Source organism: Ixodes scapularis, unplaced genomic scaffold, assembly GCF_016920785.2.
Source record: "Ixodes scapularis isolate PalLabHiFi unplaced genomic scaffold, ASM1692078v2 PGA_scaffold8__174_contigs__length_109621045, whole genome shotgun sequence".
NCBI lineage: Eukaryota > Metazoa > Arthropoda > Arachnida > Ixodida > Ixodidae > Ixodes > Ixodes scapularis.
The window spans coordinates 53,735,812-53,755,187 of NW_024609883.1; the positions used below are offsets into that span (position 1 = coordinate 53,735,812).

A 19,376-nucleotide genomic window follows, 5' to 3' on the forward strand; every position below is an offset into this window, starting at 1 on the left:
GCCGGAACTAGCTTGCCCTCCACCGATTGGCCGGGACACAGGAGCGTCCTACTACGTCACCGCGCGTTTTTGTGCGCGTTGAGAAGAAGTTGAAATCAACCAACTTTCTTGTGCGCGCCCGGAAGGAGCGAAGAAGCGGCGCGACGTCACGAAAATACGTCACATCCGCAGCCGCACAACCTACAGGCGCAAAAAGAAGCGTTGGTTTGGATCGCGCTTAAGCCGCGCTATGGCCCAAATCACGAATTTTACTCTCTCCTCAAGCCCAGAACACCAAGTCTACGTCAGCCACCATTATGTGTTATTTGTAAAAATATATGCTTGAGATGCGATGCGTCATGCTGGGGCAAAACAGGAAGAAGAAGAAAGGAAGACTATTACCATTTTCCAAGTGCTCGCAGAAAGCTGACTCACAAAAAGGGTAGGGTAGACGGAGCGTTGTCTCGTGTTGTGACATTATGAAAATGGTCGTAGTCACTATAACCGAGGACATTGTTAATTCTTTTCAATGCACTTAACGCCTCGAGCTTCTCGAAGAGGCGCACAATCACTTGGTGTCCTCCTCTCGCCGTCTTCGATCGCAAAGAAAAAACAAAGGGACTAAACAAAAAAAAGCGGAAATAACTTGCCCTCCCCCCCCTTTTTTTTTTTTTTTTTGTAGAATTGTTTATTTAGATTTTTTTACATTGATGTTAGGGTCTAAAAATAAGAAAGAATTAGGAGCTTGGTGTCGCAAAAAAAGGCTTTGCGGAACTGAAGAGTGCCAAGCCTCCCTTTGCGCTGGTCGATTCGCGTGACAGTGTCACTGCGCTCGACTTTACAAAAATGAAAAAAAAAGTTATTTAGAATTTGGGGGGGGGTGGGGGGGGAGGTTGGTTCTGACAAAAAAAAAATGTAACGGATTACAAGGAATCCGTTACGTCAAAAATGTAAGGGAATTACTTTAAAATTACTCTAGAAAATATGTAATTATTCCGTTACTAAATTACTGATAAATGTAAGGGATTACAAGTAATTTCGTTACTTGTAACGGATTACGTACAAGTCTGTATATATATATATATATATAAGTGCAGCCGTAGTAATATTGTGAACGAAGAGAAGAGAAGGTGATTATTGAATTTATTTCATTAAAGTTAGGGAAAGAGAAAGGGAAAGAGAGCTGGCGAAAAATTGGGCCAGGAGCGGGGATCAAACCCGCAACCTCCGCCTGTTCGGGGCGACGCCTCAACCGATTAGACCATCCCGGCCACTGGTTTCGGCGGACTCAATTTCTGACCAGCTCTCTGTGTGCTGTTTAGTTTCGTATATATATATATATATATATATATATATATATATATATATATATATATATATATATATATATATATATATATATATATATATATTGTGTCCAGAGAGCTGTAGCCCGGCGCGAGGAGGAAGGGGAGGAAGAGGGGATCAGGGGGAGGAGGAGGAGGTCGGGGAGCGTCAGCGCTGGTCGTGCGCCCTCCTGCGCCTGGCCCGGGAAGGGGTGCAGTCGCACAAGTCCATCGTCACCAGTTATGTGGGTACCAGTCAGGTGGCAAATGTATTGGAAGGAGGCTTGATGAAGGTGGGGCTAAAGGCGCGTTCCCACCGGCGATGCGATCTAGTCGCGCCATAACTTTCATCGCAAAAGCGACCATCGCGGGCAAAAAGCGACGCGATTTGAGCAATCGCTTCCCGACCCGACTTTTTTGCGATGCGATCTAATCGCGGAGCGACTGAGCCAATCAACGGCGTTCGAAGCGAGAGTTTTCCAGAAACGACTCGCCAACGAAGGCGTTGGACTCGCTCATCGCACACGCCGGTGTGACCATCTAATTTTTGCGATGCGATCTAGTCGCATCGCGAGACTGCTTATATCGCCGGTGGGAAAGCGCCTTAAGAGTTGGAGTCCGGGACGCCACACCAGAAACTTGCAGGTGAGTGGTCGCGTCAGGCTCACGCGCGGGGGGGGGGGGGGGGGGGGGGGGGGGGGGGGGGACGCTTGCGTCGGGGGGTACCGTCAACTTTTGAGAGAAACCAGATGTTTGAAATGCCACGTGACGTGGTCAAGGAGCGTCAATCTGACCTCTCATGTGCCAGTCTTGAAAAAGGTCTGTCTCAGGCCGAAACGTCGACCAACTTTACCAATAATATGTTTTAAAAACTCCAACAACCGTCTCAGGTGCGTTTTCTTCCGTATATACTTTTCGTCATCCTGCGCTTCGTTTTCTCTCTCTCTCTCTCTCTCTCTCTATATATATATATATATATATATATATATATTAGTTTTTGTAAGCACACGTGAAGAGTCGAATGACGCATAACCAAAACGCGACCTAATAATATTTACTTTTTCTACCCATGAACCTGATCGAAACTTGGGAGTTATATTTCTATACTCCTCATACTGCTGGAAGCTTTACGTGGTGCATAAGCCCCGCAAACAGAGCCTCCGGCGGAACCAGAGCGCAGCATTACACCCAAAGTAATTGTCCTCAGCAAAAACATTGTTACCGGTGCTTCCGGAGTTTAAAATCGGCTTACTGAACTGTAAGTATGGTTTAGGTAACCAGATCTTGGTGGTTACATTATTGCGACGGTACAGTTCGGCTCACTAAGCCAGATTATCTTTTAGACCTCTAGATTTCCATATTAAGTAGAACGATGTACAAGCATTAAGGACATGAATTTAAGTTGAAATATGCATTAAGCCAGAGAAGTTTCGATTTCTTTGCCCCGGCAACTTATCAATACCACTTATGACAACGATTGCGTTTGCTTTTAGTTCGTGTGTCATTTTTATATAAACGCAAAAGTCGAAAACGTGTCTTTTTTTTCTTTTTCTTTTTTTTTTTTGGGGGGGGGGGGTTGTTTTTAGTCGGCAGATTTAGAGAATCTTCCTTCGAAGGCCCAAACTTACAAAAACAAAACAAAACACTTAATCTTTAAAATGAAGTTCGGTTTTGTACTCATTCTTTTCTAAACTTACCGTGTACACACATTCTACACTCTTGCTGCACTTATACGAGGGGTTAACATCATTCTTACTAACGAATGTCATGAATTTATGTAACTAACTTTTTTCAGTCATATGTTCGTTGTTCATCGGCAAGTATTAATCACCCTCAATGAACCTCAGTCACAGCCCTGTCACGAGCTTGAAGCAATATAAACTCGGGCCTGTTCATGAGCAGCGACCTTCATCCTCTACATGCAGAAGTCAATGCGTTTTAATGTATAGCAATTAGAGAGTCAGCCTCAGGATTTTTGTGTCCATCGCATATTGCCACGAATCACAGGCAGAGAGACGATTGATGCGGTAGAAAACTAACCTCTAAATAGGAGCGAACTTGCGTCCAGAGCAAAAACAGAGGTACAGGCGTCGCTGGCGGCGTGGCAGCTGGATCGAGCGCTGGCGAATGAGTAATTCCGACTCGCCACGCGGAGCCTCTTATGTACACGTATGCATTTCTGGAATAATCAGCGTAGAAAGTTCGGCGCGTATAACCTTCGGATCTCGAGTAAGCAACAAGGTTTTCGAATTCATCGAAATGTGACATCTAGAGAAATAACAAAAATGTGTACGTCCCCAGGCACCGAACCTCGGTCCTTTGCGCGGAAGCCGAGCGCACTGCCTACTTGGATAGCTGTGCACGCGGCAATATGCACCCTCGATAAGGTCAGTGTGTCACGTGACATGTTGACGTCAATGGGATATTGTGACTTCACATGGCTCCATAAGTCACGTGACGTCGTCGTGAAACTTGGCGTCATATACAACTGTGACTAAATTGACACCGTAACCTAACTTTATATATACTGCTTTATATATAACAAAACTCTCGCACCCTGCCCTTCGGTGTCCTTGCTTTGCCCGAAGAAGAAGGAGCGCAAAAAGGCCCCACGAATGCACTGAATTTAGAACGCCTTTAAAATATTCAGGAGACAGACAATTTTTTTGAGGAGACAAAGGCTTATGGCCTTAGCTGTTTTGTGTGGCTAAAAACTGACACCGAGCACCTTTGCTAGAGAGAATGAGATTATCAATTCATACAAGCGTGCTTTCGAGTTGACTGTTTTCTGCACCAAATATTTTATGCTTCATCTCCTCTTTCAACCTCTCTTTAAGTCTCCCCATCCCTCCCCTTCCGCACTAAGTGGGCCAACCGGCACACTTATCCAGGTTAACTCCTCTGTCTTCCTGTTTTGCTCTTCATTTCTTTCTTATACCTGGAATGGAGAGCGTGCTGGTAAGGGCAATATAAATAATGGGAAAAACATAAAATACTAAAACGGACAAGACGATTTCCCAGTCGTCTTATCCGTCTTTGTGTTTTATGTTCTTCCTATTATTTATATTTCTTTCTTCTGCCACAAAATACCCCAGTTTCTGGAGTACAGTCCGGGTCCGGTGTATAACCCACGAAAGCGAATTTAGTGTGGAGAAAAACGTTTTTTTAGATAGTTTAAATATTTTGAATAGTTCACGCCTAATGTGTGCGGTCACGTAAAATATTTTTTTTAACAACAGAGCTTGACAAACACCTGCATTAGTATGTAATACGAAAGATTCTATCATACATAAGTAATCGTTAACATTGTCTGACTTTCTCAAACTCCGTCATGTCGATCTCCTCATAACGAATGATCAACAAAAACACCAACACCAATACCAATAGTCCGGAATTACAGATAGACCGAGAAATATTTCAACATTTGAACATACATTGTCCGCAGTCTGGAAAATCCCGTAGGTTATCTAGGTGAAATGTGGTAATACCCTAGAAATTCTAAATGTTCATTTTCTAAACACTGACTGGCTTAAAGGGTGTACCACGTACTCATAGAGATCGCGCAGGACTTGGACCCTTCCCTCCGGCATGTAGGCCGCCAGCTGGTCGAAGGACTGCACCTGCCGTCCCATGTAGCGACGCAGCCAGTGGCCGTATCCCGGGATGGCATGGTCCCGACCGCGGTGTATGTCAATCGAGGCCAGGTCTAGACCCGCCTCGCTCGTCGAGTTCCGGTACAGGTGGCGCCCCACGGAGTTCGACAGCGATGGCCCCGGTACGCGGCCCGCTTGCAGGCACAGACCGCGCATAATCCGGTCCAGAGTGCCCTGGAGGATGGACGGAAGAGGAAATGACGTCAACGGAGCCGCATCAAAAGCCAGTTCCGGGGCGTGACTGGTGGCATCTGGGCATTTAACTGACGTGACTAACGGTCCCTGAGGAAGATTTTCTGCTACGTTCGACGTACCGGCACCTCCTGCACCAGCTGCACTCGGGGTACACAGCCGTATTCGATTTAGGTGTACAGCCTGTCTCAAGACACAACCGGAAGTACATTGCCCTGCACTTTTCTGCACCGCGCTACACTTTTTTGCACCGATGTAAACTGGGGCAGGTAAATCGAACGAGGCCATTTTACGCGACGTTTCGCGTTACAGAAAGAGAAGTATGACTCCCTCTTACGCTTCTGCAACAGAAAGTCAGAGGAGGGCGGATGTTCACGGTTCATTTTTTTCTTCGAAATATTTCATGCATTAGCTGCTCCGCACCGTATTTTTTTGTGGAGGGTTAATATATTAGGAGATAATACGCCGCCGCTAACGTGCCGAACTTGACGCAGCAGTAACGTAATCTAGTAGGGCTTCTTACTGAGAAACATTCGCGGTGTCTATAGGTTATTCTAAAAGTCCGCGTGGGTTAATTATTATTCTACAGTACTCAGAGAGCACTGTGTAATATTACAGTATGAACTGCCTGCGCGACTACTTTCCCGAAGAGCTCTCGCAGAGCCTCCGGAATATAAAGTTAAGAAAAATACAACTTCAGACATTTACGCGCAGAAAGAAAGAGCCTCTTAAAGCTTAATCAAAGCGAGCGTTGTGTTTTGAATTCATACTTTTCTCAGACCTCTTTGTTTAATGGTTGTGGGAATTCTTCATGGGCATGCTTTGCGGAGTACACTGACAAAAAATATTAGAGGGTACTTTCAGCAGCTACGGTAGGGACAACGTGCCTCGCTTACGTGTGTACGTAAATCGTTTAAGTGTAGTACACTCAGTGAGCACGCATTTTTTTGCTTCAACCAAACTTGGATGATAACTATAATCTACATGTCTGGATTCGAAAAACGCCGTATTTCATTTTATCGTAGGAGAGTGAAAAATTTACAGCCATTGTGTCATGTATACCAGTGGCGTTTGTGCTGTGTACGGTACAGAGCCATAGTTTTATAAAGCACCACTGTGAACATTACCTTATTGGCCTAACATAAAATACACGTACCAGCGCAGAAATGCGTCCGTCAGTTCTGACAAACAACATAAACGAAAATAGCACCAAGCCAGACTCGGTAATGTGGTTCTACAGCGTCGCCTAAGACACGGGTTTAGCTCTGCGTGTTTGAAACGTCGTTGCTTAGAGGTTTTGACGTTGGTTGGTAAGGTGATACCGCGCTGCTTACGAATTAAAGAAACTGGACATTGTAGTCGTCTTAAACTCTGACTTTAAGAGTACTGCAACGTACCGACATCCGACGTCATGTGCCATCGTTCTGATAAATTTAGTAAATAATCAAGACTGGCATAATATTAACTCTGATTAGAACAGCTGAGAGAACGTAACGCTTCGGTTGAGACATTGCTACCGTCGTCGCACTCTCGGTCTTTTTTTCGTCTAAATACTGTTGTCATCTGCTGGGCGGACTTAGTAAAATGCCTGAAACGCGTCGTCCGGCGGTGTGTCGACAGCCTTATCTCCTGTGCGTCGAAACTGGTCCCGAAGTGGCGAGAAACTGCGCACGGGGCCGGCGTGCCATGTTGTCGGGTGCCGCGATCCTAGAGGTTTATAGTTAGGGCTCCGTGTTTTCGGAGTTTATTTTTCGTAAAATTCGGAGGGTGTTTTTCGGAGTTTATTTTTTAGCGAAAATTCGGTGTTTATCGGAGTTTATTTTTCGTAAATCCGCAATTCTCTGAAATTCGGAGATTACTTTCGCAGTGTTTTCTATTAAAAATAATAAATAATAACCGGATGCTAACGTATGCCAGGTAAAAAATAAAACGCGCTTGTATCAATTAAGATTTCTTCAGTTGAATTTGGCGTTGGTGTCATTGGTAATACTAGTTTGTCCCACGACAAAAGTCGCACACAAGTGTGGCTTCGATAAACGTCGATACCTTAAAATCTATAAACTGCCGGAGGTAGCCGCATGGAAGCTCGTAGTTGTCCCATCAATCAAGCCCGCGGCCGCGCGAGCTTGATGGATGGGATGACTATTTTACACAATGTCTATGGTCCATATAGCTTTCACTGTTACAGAAACATACCCTCTCCTCTCTCTAAATCCCAAATCCCATGGCCCAAACCGGAAACCAAGAGTGACTTTTGTCGTGACACGAATGGTACGATGAATTGTTTCCTTTTATTTATTCACTTTCCCACAGCGCCAGGGTGGCATTACAGTGGGGGGAAATTTTCATCAATGTATACAGTTAAGCAATACAAAGGTGCATAACAAAACGCGCACATGCATATCCACTATACGGGAAACAAAAAGAAAACACTTCTCACAATGCAGCAAAGAAAGCGTCATTGTCCAAAATGTCAACAACTTTCGAAGGCAATTGATTCCATTCGCTAACAGATTTGGTGGAAAACGAAGATTTAAACTGGTTTGTGTTACATTTATATTCACGTACCTTTCTTTCGTGATCGACACGATGAGAGGTATAATGCGGGGGGAAAATCTAGTTTTCGCGCTGTATACCAATTCCGCAGTGACAAATGTGATCAAATAATTTTAGCCGTAGATTTTTAATTCTTTTTTCGAGGGATTCCCAGCCTAAGAATTCCTTCAGACTTGCCATGCTGAGTCGCCTGTTATAATTCCCGGAAACATATCTAGCCGCTAAGTTTTGACCTCTTTCAAGTTTATTTCTACCAACAGCAGTTGGTGGGTCTCAGAATGTACACGCGTGCTCGAAAACAGACCTGATATAACCCTGAACCAATCTTGACGAGACAAGCCTTAAGACCCCCTTATGACAACGGTCCGAGGCTTGAAAGATAATTATGGTGTTATTTTCCCAGGACCATTCTTCCCGCGCTGCTCCATATGTAAAAAAAAAAAAAAAATTGCTGTGGGGCATATAACAATTCGGAGTTTATCGGATAAATCCGAATTACAAAAAATTTTACCGGCGCGTGTTTTTCGGAGTTTTTCGGATTTATCCGAAAACACGGAGCCCTATTTATAGTGGAACTGATGGCGAAAAAAGGCAAGCTGACGCAAGGGTATAACAATCGTCGTGGCGCCCATCCCCTATCTTCTTTAGTTTGCGTCGACTGACTGGCTGCAGAGTGAAATGCAGCAAAACAGGCGTCTGCCGCATTTACCTCCGCTGCTCTACCTCCGCCAGGGTCGCTCGCGACAGGCACTTTTAAGACCTCGTCGGGCGTAAACCGAACGACAATTTTTCAGGACGCTGTAAAGACAGGAGTGGGAGACGCGCTTTAAAGACGATAACCTTACCTTCTGGTAGAGGTCCTGAACCTGAAAGAAGCGGTCCGAGAGCGGATAGGCGGTGACCGCACCCCGGCAGTCGACGAGCGTAAAGTCTTCGATCAGGCCGTGTCCGAACCGGAAGGCGGCCGTCGTGAACTCGACCAGGATCGATGCGTCACGACTCGGCTCGTACTGGGTGCGCTCCCAGGGATTGTCAAGGCCTAGAGCGGCACTGCGACGGTAACCCAGCATCTCCGGCACGAACTCTCTATAGATGATGTGTTGGTGCTGGGCCACCAGGATACGCCTGCAGAGGGCGCATAGTCGCTGTAGACATCACAGAGTACTGTGTGGGATACTCTAATAAACGTGTCACACGGGCAACTCGGATGCTATTTACAACGAATGACATTTGAGCAGACGGCCAATCAGCGCGCGACACTCGGGGCGTAGTGCATTCCACGCGCGACAGATTGCGAGCTGATTCGCCGATCACACAAACGTCATTCGTTGTAAATGGCCTTTCGAGTTGCCCGTGTTGCACAGGATCGCTTGCCTTCTGGGTGTGTACGCCTTCTGTTGAGCATCATCCAGCTTACTACCAATTCCGCGATGTCACAAGATCTGTGCACTAAGAACAAACGACTTTTTTTAATGTTTTTATAGCATGCTGAGTCCGCACATCGGTCTGCATTATGGCGCATTATCCCGTTTGGTGGATGCCGGTCATCACTCAGCCCGTTCTAACAAATGGTGCAGGAAACCTCAAATTATACATAAAAATAGGTTAACTGCCAAGGATCATTATAACAGTGCCCGTTTCTTTACGATTTGTTCCAGGTAATCCTTACGAAGACATCTAACAAGAGCGACAAGGGGTAAATATGGATTACAGACGGGACAAAACTACTCTTTTAGCAGCCTTGTTCTCATCGGTAATTCGTTTTAGAATAACGTGTTTGTGAAGGAGGGATTATAAATAAATAATGGTTCGGTCACCATTAAGCGAAGTCTGTTTTGTAAGAGGAAAAGCATATGTCTCTAATCACTTCAGTGAGACTAGGCCGTCATGGTAGAGGGGAGGAATTGCGCAATTTCATAGGTTACTCGAGATTTTCGAGGCCTGCCTTCGGCAAAACAAGAAATTGTAAAGCTGCTTTGAAAGTGGGGTGTGTTTGCTACTATAATCAATGACGGTTTATGAAACACAGGCAAGGCTTGGCGCGCCGCCAGCCAATGAGAGCGCGACATTGACCAATAAAAACACCAAAGAACCAATCACAAAGCAAGAAGCGTGAAGGTAACGATGCCACGCCCTAAGTTCCTCAAGCTTTTAGTGGCTCTGTGGATGTTTTATGTGATTGCCACTAACCTGCAATGACTACTTGTGCGCATTCGAGCAGACGGTAGACGAATATCAAAGTAACTTTAAAAATGTGCCCGCGATCCTATTGCTCCACGAAGTCCGCTGGGAATAAAAAAATCAGTGTGATTTTCAGAGCGCGTCCAACGACTAACAAAATCGCCACCAACGATTTGTCTTACAGACGGGATCTGCTCAGGTTCATTAAACGGAGCGTCTAGCATGCTTACTCGCTGCCCGTGCACAAATTGCGTTTCTGAATCAAACAGGTCAGCCAACACTGAGGCTTAGAAGTTGGCGGTACACTTTTCAGAGATATCATTGATTGAGTATTAGCGTAATCTATGAAGAAGTGGCACGCGCAAGCACTTTTGCAACTCTGCCGTGCCTGGTGGCAAATTCAGCAAACGGACGACTGACCACGTGGCCTCCCAGAAGACCCATAGGCCGTAACTCGAAAGACTAGTTTTTAGGAGTCTGTAAAGACAACCTTGCCACCTGGCGTAGTACTGCAGATCGAGACGCAATGTTATCCTGGTCCTTGTGCTGGGCAGCCGAGTAATTGGAAGGGCCGGAAAAAAAGCTTTAAGCGATTTTTCCGTTTAGTTTTTTTTTTTCTTATTTGCCATCGTTTTTTGAGCGCTACGTTTGCCTTTGTGACGACAAAACATCTCGCCCACTTGGCCACCTCAATTGAGCATCGGCTATCTCGCAAGCCGCACTGATGGTCACGTAACATATGCTCTGACTGTAGATGAGCTGAAACGCTTGTCACCGGTACAGCCCTAATCGCAGCGCCTATCCCCTATGGGTCACTCCGGAGTTGAATGCGCCATTAGGAACGAGAGCATTTACACCGGTTCCAGAAAGTTGGCGCATTTCCTGAGTGGTCAACTTCGCTCGAGACAACCGCGTGCTTTGACAACGGTCGTTTCTTTGTCCCCGGTTGCGCCAGCATCTTCCGTGTTTTTCTTTTCGGCTTCGTCATTATCGCTTACATCAGAGGGAGCCCCTTTCTGCGGAACCCATTAAACGGCCGCGAAGCAAGGGGCCTAATCCATTGTTATCGCTCGCTTTTTCTTCTCGCCCGGTCGGATTTGTGTTAAAGAGCGAATTGGCACTTTTTCACGCAGCGCGCCGTTATTCTTTTGAGTGTGGCGGCAGTCGTAAAACACGACGTGGTCTTTGTTTCCGTTCGAATCGGACGATCGGAACGCTAGATTGGGAACAAACAAACAGTTGTACCGACAACACGTGTTGGCCAACATCGGTTTTGGACAGCTTCCAAGGCATGCCCGGCGTTTTAGTGGACCTCCGCGACGGTTAGTGGCTGCCGAGTAACACTGGGGAAAAATTAAAGCACTTAGCTGAGAGCCGCTGGCGTGCTGTGATAAGCGATGGGCGGTTGCCTCTCTTGTTACCTGGTACGATTAAGAAACTGCATGTATCAACTTTTTTTTATGTTTAATTTTCTTTTAAAATTCCTTGCGTTGTTATCGCAGTCCGGTGTTCGAACGGTATTTTGTTCAGATATCGGAGTGCGGCTCGCATCCAGAAATTTTTGTTACGAGGATTAAGTCTCTGTGCGTTTTTTTTCAGATATTTTATAGACTTTTATTTAGGTCAATCTGTTCTCGGTTTCCCCTTGCCGCTATAAAATAAATTAAACAAAACAAAAGCTGCGCTAAAATGTAAAGCAAGTACACATTGGCTCGAAAGCACAATGGCGTAATGCAGGCTTACTCCAGATATTAACTTAACCTTCGCAATTATAGGCCTACCACTTCATAGTGCTCTAAGCAGAGCTCCATGGACAGTGTTAGAGAATTCCGGTCTCGCAGGTACAGGTCTGCCAAAGTTGAGCGCGCTAATCCCAAGTGTGCCAACTATGACCTCAGGGACTGCATCGCGTGCAGCTGTCGGATTACGGCTCCTGATGAGATAAGAGTTTTAAAGTCGCCTAGAAGTTTGAACAGCACGCTACAGTTTTTCTGATGAACAAGAGATTGTTGGTGACTACATCTGGGTTCTACCTTAAGATTATTGGGTGTCCCAGTCCCATATGCACATGGTTATGGCAGTGAACACGGCGGCCTCGTCAGACAAATCTTCGGGATATAATTTATGTTCGGATGGATATATCTAGGAGTGACTATCATAGTGTGCAACATTCGGTTTAGATACTTCCAGAGACAGGCGGGACAACAGGGTAACGGACGTAAGATTATATCTTGAGTTTTCCGTACTTCACATATATCTCTGAGACTAGAAAGATTTCTCGTTCTTGGCCCCCAAGTCTTAGATGTCGAGAATAGGATATCTGTTAGCGTGTGTGTGTTAGCGTAAACGGTACAGGCGTACAGGGGTTTTGCTTAGAACATTTAGCGTATTGGTGAAGCGCTGCACAGGAACGAAAGAGAAACGCGAATAAACACAACAGACGAAGCGCCGCACAGAAAAGTTAATTGATGTACAGCTCAAAAACGAGGGTTTCTTTATAAACTGGAAAGAAAAAAAGGATGAAATATGTTTTAATGTACAAAACATTTAATGTGTTCCCAGTATTCCACCACGCGTCAAAAAGGCCATCAGTGGACACACGTGTAATCTGCACAGAGGAAGCTGCATGAAGTTTCATGGATGGCGAAGAGACGTCCATGTAGATGTGGGGTTCAGGAATGAACGTTTGTGCTGACTGACGGTTGTGCTGATGACCTTCGCGTGCGTGATGCACGCGATGGTAGCTTTTGCAGACTTGGAATCCCCAGTGCCCACTTTACGAGCACAAAGACACTGCAAACCTGCCAAAGGTACCTTCGCATGCATTCTGCTTGTTTTTGAGGCTTGTCGATGTCGGTTGTTACTCTTTGCCGCTCAAGTGGAACTCGGGAACAAGGTATTTTTAGTGTCTACTTTCCCACAAAACACTTGTGAAAGAAGTCGATCGCTGCAATCTAACAAGAGAGCTTGGCGAATAAGGAGACTCACATGTTCAGACCTTAGAAAACAGTCCGCAGTGTGGCACTGCGCACGATGCTTGACCGTGTTGTAATATTTTTTAGGACTAGAAATATCATCAGCCTCGTAATGCCCAGGGCTTCCCACAAATTACTGCAATTGGCTTTCCCAAGTGCTTTGTGGGAAACTAGAACATCCAGATTTCCTTAGAGTGCTGCAGTGTCCTGAAAGTCCGGGCCGCACTGACCTGGCTTCCTGGAAGACGGTCTCCTTGTCCCAGTCTGGGTGCGTTCTGCCCAGCTCCTTGGCAAGCCTGTTGTGCTGCCTGGCGTACAGGATATGGAGCGACGCGATGCCAGGCTGCTGGTTGACGCGGCCGTCTCCGGCGCGGAAGCAGAACTGGCTCGAGCTCGGGTCGCTGCAGCCATCTTCGGTCGGGTTTAAACTCGGGGGCAAGATCCCGTTGGGAAGCAGCAGCAACTCGGGCTGGGCCTTGTCCCGTAGAGTAGCCAGGGCCGCGGCCGAGGTGCCGTAGACGTGCGAAGCGTCCAAGTAGGCCGTCTGCTGATTCACGAACCGCCGCTCGTCTGCGGTTTAGGTTTGTGGCAAACATATAAAATAGATCAAGGTTCTTGTGCCCCTGTTACAGGGGCACCCTTACCTGCGGTTAACTCAGCTTTAATTTCTGTTACTCCGCACCAAATTTATCGCACTATACCCCCGGGCAGCTAATTCAGAAGAAGTGAAGAGCGCGCGTGCACTGCTTTGATGGGTGCCAACAGTGTATGCTATGGGATACGTACGTTTCGAAGCACGACGTCTAGATGGCGTTTCAGCTCTGCTCTATGCAGCTCTATGGAACGCACAGTTATGAAACAAAAGTGTAGATGGCGCTTGGAACGACGGCAGGCGGATTGAAGTGAGTGAGGGGGGGGGGGGGGGTACCTCTTTCCGCGGGAGTTCCACAACTGAGGTAATCTAGTAACGTTGATGGGTGCTCAAGGTGCTTAAGCCCACGTTCGCTTATAGCTTTCACTGTATAGCCGCACAATGTTTTCCGCAAGAACTTTGCGCTAACTGTTGCTTAGTGTAACTGCAGTTAAGTGTGCCCTTGTAACAAGGGTATTGGTGCGCTTCTGTACCTCTCACCCCGAGGTCATTTTTTTTTAATGTAAACCAGCATTTAGTCACTAACATGCACCTTTTATACTTTCTGTAGCATGGTCATGAATTTATTAAAGGGGTGGTGAAACGATATTTTTACTTCGGCCAACTAATTGTGGGAATTAGTTTATGGCACCTATAGAATGAAAAAGTTAAAACAATTTTTCTTTTGGCGCTAGTTTGCATTTAAATGATTAAACATATCGCAGTTCGGGGTAATCCTCAACTTCCACCATCCTTCGAGTGACGTCACGGATGGTACCAGTGGTTTACCGTTGGGTTCTGTATTCAGAGCCCGCAACGCTCTCTCAGTGCCTGTCGACTTTTCAAGGGCTTGGCATCGCCGAAGGTTACGGCGCGCGATCGAGACAAAAGACGGTTGCTATGGGGAGGAAGTAGCGGAGAAGGATTGCTTTTCTTGACTTAAGTTAGATGGCGACACGAAAACTCGTGTACTCTCCATGAGGGGACGCCGTGGTTCCCACGGGAGCCACACGCGGCTGCAGACTGGGAAACAATGCGTTTTTCCTTTACAATTACGCAGCGGAATTGAACTTCTTCAAGTTAAGGTGGTGCGTTTTCTTTCACTTGTTTCAGGGTAAGCTACTTATGCAAAAATGAGAACATCAATTGTTTTACTTCGTTGAAACTGTCGCAATGCAGCTTTAAGAAAACAAATGAATACTCTAATTAGGCAAATGTTCTTTACTGCGTCATAATGATCCTCAGGCATTGATGTACACTTTTTCTTTCGTGTAGTTTTATTCAATGTTGCAGGTAACTGCGGGAGCCTGCGCGTCCGTGTGCATGTTGGTGCTTCAAATTACAAAAGTTCTGCATTTTCCGGTGTTTTCAACGTATACACTTCTCGAAACACGCACATTGTTTACTTCTGAACAGGGGCGGATCCAAAGGGGGGGGGGGGGGGGGGGGGGGAGGCCGGGGCGACGGGGGCGACCGCCCCCCCCCCCCCCCCCCACACAAAGTCGACCCCCCCCCCCCCCACCCCCCTTCTCGGAGGGCAATTTGACATGGGTGGACCCCCCGGTGCACAAAAAGAATGAGAGAATGACTCTACAAAATGTTCCCCCCCCTCCCCAAACGGAGTTCTGGATCCGCCCCTGCTTTTGAACGGCCACCGCTAACATAACCCTGCACATGATTCCGCACACGATGACTCAAGAAACATGCAGCGCAGGCTGGCCTGAAACTATTACGTGGTAGTATTTTTTTTTTTTTTATTCTAGAGAGTAACAAGAAGAACGCAGAAGAAAAAAATATTGTTCTTCAAAAGGCGATACATCCGGGGCACAGCCGAAAATTGATTGGGTTGCTAAAAAGCTGTATTTGTTATCTGCGCACAGCGTTGTTTGTTTGCTCGCCTGGTAGTACTTGGCTATTATGAGTACATGCATTCACGCTGGCGCTGTCGTCTTTTCTTTGTAAAACGGAGTTGCACTGGCTAGAAAATAAGCCACTTGTATTAATTAAGCATCTCCAAGTTCACACAGCTCTAGTAAAATGAAACCATGTGCAAATGAATTCATACAATTGAACGTTTAATTACAAACGCCATTCTAAACACCGCACTCACGTTAACAAATACTAACAGATTTAATGAGCTACTTACTGTCTTGTTAACAAAATACGTTGTGAACATTATAAGATTACCGCGTTTTTAAGACGGAGTCCAAGATAAGTAAGATTGGGTATCTAACCAAAAATGGTAATGTGTTATTTTAAGGAAAAGGTTTTCAAGAACTCGTAAATCTGCAAATACGCTTGTATTGTTTGTTTAAATACTTGTAAAGTGACTCTGCAACAATCATTGAACTTTGACAAAAAAAAGTCATGTAATTTGCCTTTTCCAATTACACGAAAAGTCATATAATTGGCCTTGTCCGCCCAGAATCAAGCACAGAACTTGATTCTGCGCGGGCATGGGCTGCCTGTACATGCAAAGGTCCTTTTCGGATATGCACGCTTTTTCTTTCGAACGCCAAAAAAATGCAACAAAGTTTTTTTTTTTTTTTTTGCTCTTTTTTTTTGGGGGGGGGGGGGGTTTCCACTTTTATTGTCTTTTCACTGCAGTTTTTATGGACTCTTCATTGTTAGGGAACGTTACCAGTTGTACTATATGTTAATTGGTTTCTGTATAAGCCCGTCATGAACGCGTAATTGCTCAGGATATATATATAATCAACAACCACTGTCAACTGCGATCTAGATAGGTCAGTAAATATTTGTTTCATTTAATAGCTGCTTGGAATATTTCTATCTTTGTTTCTTTGGGTTTTAATTTTTTTTTTTCGTATAAGTGTTTGATGCCGAATAACCGAATAAGTGTGTTTTTCAACAATTTATTTTAGTTTTATTTGCTTATTTCTTCTGAGATGAGATGTCATAAATCCAGATGTTGTTATAAAGCATAAATAAATACAATTTATGTTTCATGTAAATTATTAACGAGAAACTTATAACTTCTCCGATCACAATAAAACGGTTACCAACCCTATACTTTATTTATTCTTATGCAATTACGTTTCTTTGCTGCTACATCGTCCTAAAATAAAGCCACCAAATTTTGTTTCGTTCCGCAAATTCTCCAACTGAAGGTATCGCCGGTCCGGCAACCGACATGTTAAAAGCCCATAGCGAAATCGGCTCATGGCAAGTTAGCGTCCCGATGTCACTCACGGAATCCCGTGCAGTCGGTGCAGCCCGAGGATCGCACCACGTTGAGGCACTTGACGTTGAGCGGGCCGAAGAACGGGTCGTCGTCCGAGACACGCACGGGAAAACAGTCAGGAGAGACCTGGTCGCCGCAGCACTGGAGCAGCGAATTGTTGGCTGCAAGGAGTCCATGAGGAGCAGTATTCGCATCTCTTATGAGTCACGACCACGTGAGAACACCTCATTTTAGAACAACGCGCTGTTCGCAGACACTATCGTGTTTGCTTATACACGAGGTTTCCGCCCGCTACAAAGAATCCCAGAGCTGTACTTATTGAAAAATCCAGGATATGCAGATGTAAAAACATTAAGCATTTGGGACACATATGGCAACGCCCGGCAATATATGGCATATCTAGCCGTACACCCGTGAGCAATATGAAGGTGAACAGCCCTCTTCTTGTTTTTGACTCTCCTGCAAGTTTTGGAACAAGCTCTGTTCCAGAAGAGGGCTAGATACCAAAGTTTAGACCCCCAAGCCACGTACCAGTTGAGGCGGTGAGAGTTAATATGGCTTTAGGAAGTCGTAAAACAGGCAAGAAACCAGGTAAGGTGTTCACCTTCATATTGCCGGCGGGTGTACCTCTCATATCCTCCCAGTTTATGCCCTTTTACATTGAACATCATAGATGTGGTACAGAGGGCACATTGCTCGTAAGCAAAAACCGTGGCTACCTATCGGATGTATACACAAACTTAACTCTTAAATAAGCCAATTCCATATGTACTCCCCCATGGCAATTTACAGTATACTGAAGGGGCCTCACGCATGGGAGGCGAAACATTTACCGTATTTAATCGCATATTGGTCGATACGTCGTATAGGTCGACCCCCTAACTTCGGGACCCCGAAAAAAAAAAAAAAGTTGAAAAATATAATACCGGGATTCGCGTATTGGTCGACCCCCCAGTTTTGATGAGGCGATTTTTGAAAAACAGGTCGACCTATACGCGAGTAAATACGGTAGTAAAAAGTTTATTCGGCTTGGAGTCACTAAATAAGCTACGCTTTCAGAGTACCGTATTCCTTTTCTTTGACACCTTGCCGACAATACAGTCGCTCTATTCAACAATATTCTGGTTCGCTGCGGCATCATTGGACAGCGGCAGTCACGCGAGTCACTATCATCATCATCGCGGTTTTTCAACGCCACCATCTTGGGTGCAGCGATCCGCTGCCTGCTGCTGTTTTACCGTTTATTGCGCGCCCACGCTGAAGTCCGTCGCTCAGCACGCATACTCTCCGTGTTACGTCGAGATACGAACAACACGACCCATTCGCTGCCTCAGCTGTGGCTAGGGCAGCTGGCGCAGGCGACGGCTACAGCTCGGCTTGGCTCAGCTACAAGCACTCCTCCATCTGCGCGTGGACCCAAGATGGCGGCGCCTGACGTGCTTCAGACGCGTAGTTTGGGAGTTTCGGTACTCTGAAAGCGTAGCTTTATTTAGGGACTCTAATTCCGCTAAGTCAATATGTTTCTCTTTTAATACTGGAAAACCCGGGTATTCACCCGGGTTTTCGAGTATTTTTGCGCGGCAATATATTTCCGTTTTTGCGCACGCATATAGCGATGTTATGTTTATAGCGATATATATATACCGCTATATAAGTGTGTGTAGATCTAATGCCGGGCGTATGATATATCAGGGCGATATATGGCATTATGCTCGGGTGGACGCTGTACGCCTATAGCTAGAAGATCCGAGTGAAGTGTACAACACGTGCACATGCGCCACACCAACACCAGCGCCACCGAAGCGGCGTGGCTTCAGAACCCCTCTTTGGTTTATATTAGTTACCCTGAGCACCGCCCAGAAGGACCTTTCCTCAGGTGGACAACCGTGACGAAGTGAATTATCGACGGCACAAACGTACGAGAAAGACCCCCTCGCACTTTCGGAATCAAGGAGCCGAACGTTACCTCTGGCGAACATTAAACATTTTTATATCTCTTCATTTTCTTGCTATTCTAAAGAAAACGGAAGTGGCCGAATCTCGGTTCGTCGAGTTCAACCTTTTTTTTTTCTACATTTCAGTGCGTCGCAAAATGTATTGCGTTTTATTCATTTATTTTTCCTTATCTGGGTTAGTATATGTGCTCAAATTTACGTAAGTTCCTCCTATGCAATGCGCGAAAGGTTCCTAGGGGTAAATAAATAAATTGAGCAAATTTTGAATAATAAAAAATAATGTTGTGACCGCTGGTAGTTAGCACGCACCTTACAGCAACGCACACAGCTGTGGCGAGAGCCACTAAGGAAATTACACTTAGAGTATAGACACACAACAATTATCCTGGGGTCTGCCGCTATTTTGTGAATATAGCAGATGAAGCGCAATCGACGATAGCTGCGACTTTACAATAGGAATAGGAGAAGCAAGACATCAGGCAGCGTTTTCGAACCGCTCCGAAGGAGAAGCTTCCACACATATCCCAGCTGGAACCAATCGGCTTCCAGCTGGAACCAATCGCACCGGGATCCGCACAAGCACCGCATGCACATCGGCAAAACTGTCACAATGAACGAATTCACCGTCTTCAACTCAATGTAGCTAACGCAAGATACAAGGCGAGATTGCGAATCCTACGAATCTCTTTTAGAAATGCGTCGGGCGCAAAGACAAGCGCATAAA

General features: G+C 45.7%; 1 protein-coding gene across 1 annotated transcript in view; it reads right to left on the bottom strand.

Annotated features, from left to right (window-relative positions):
- LOC120838519 (chorion peroxidase-like) overlaps nt 1-19,376 on the bottom strand; it is a 65,269-nt gene that overhangs the window by 502 nt on the left and 45,391 nt on the right. Inside the window, exons 5-8 of the mRNA XM_042286986.1 lie at nt 16,706-16,858; nt 13,092-13,431; nt 8,551-8,830; nt 4,854-5,131 (exon numbers count right to left, since the gene is read on the bottom strand). Of these exons, the coding sequence (XP_042142920.1) occupies nt 4,854-5,131; nt 8,551-8,830; nt 13,092-13,431; nt 16,706-16,858 (1,051 nt within the window). The remainder of the gene's footprint in view (nt 1-4,853; nt 5,132-8,550; nt 8,831-13,091; nt 13,432-16,705; nt 16,859-19,376) is intronic.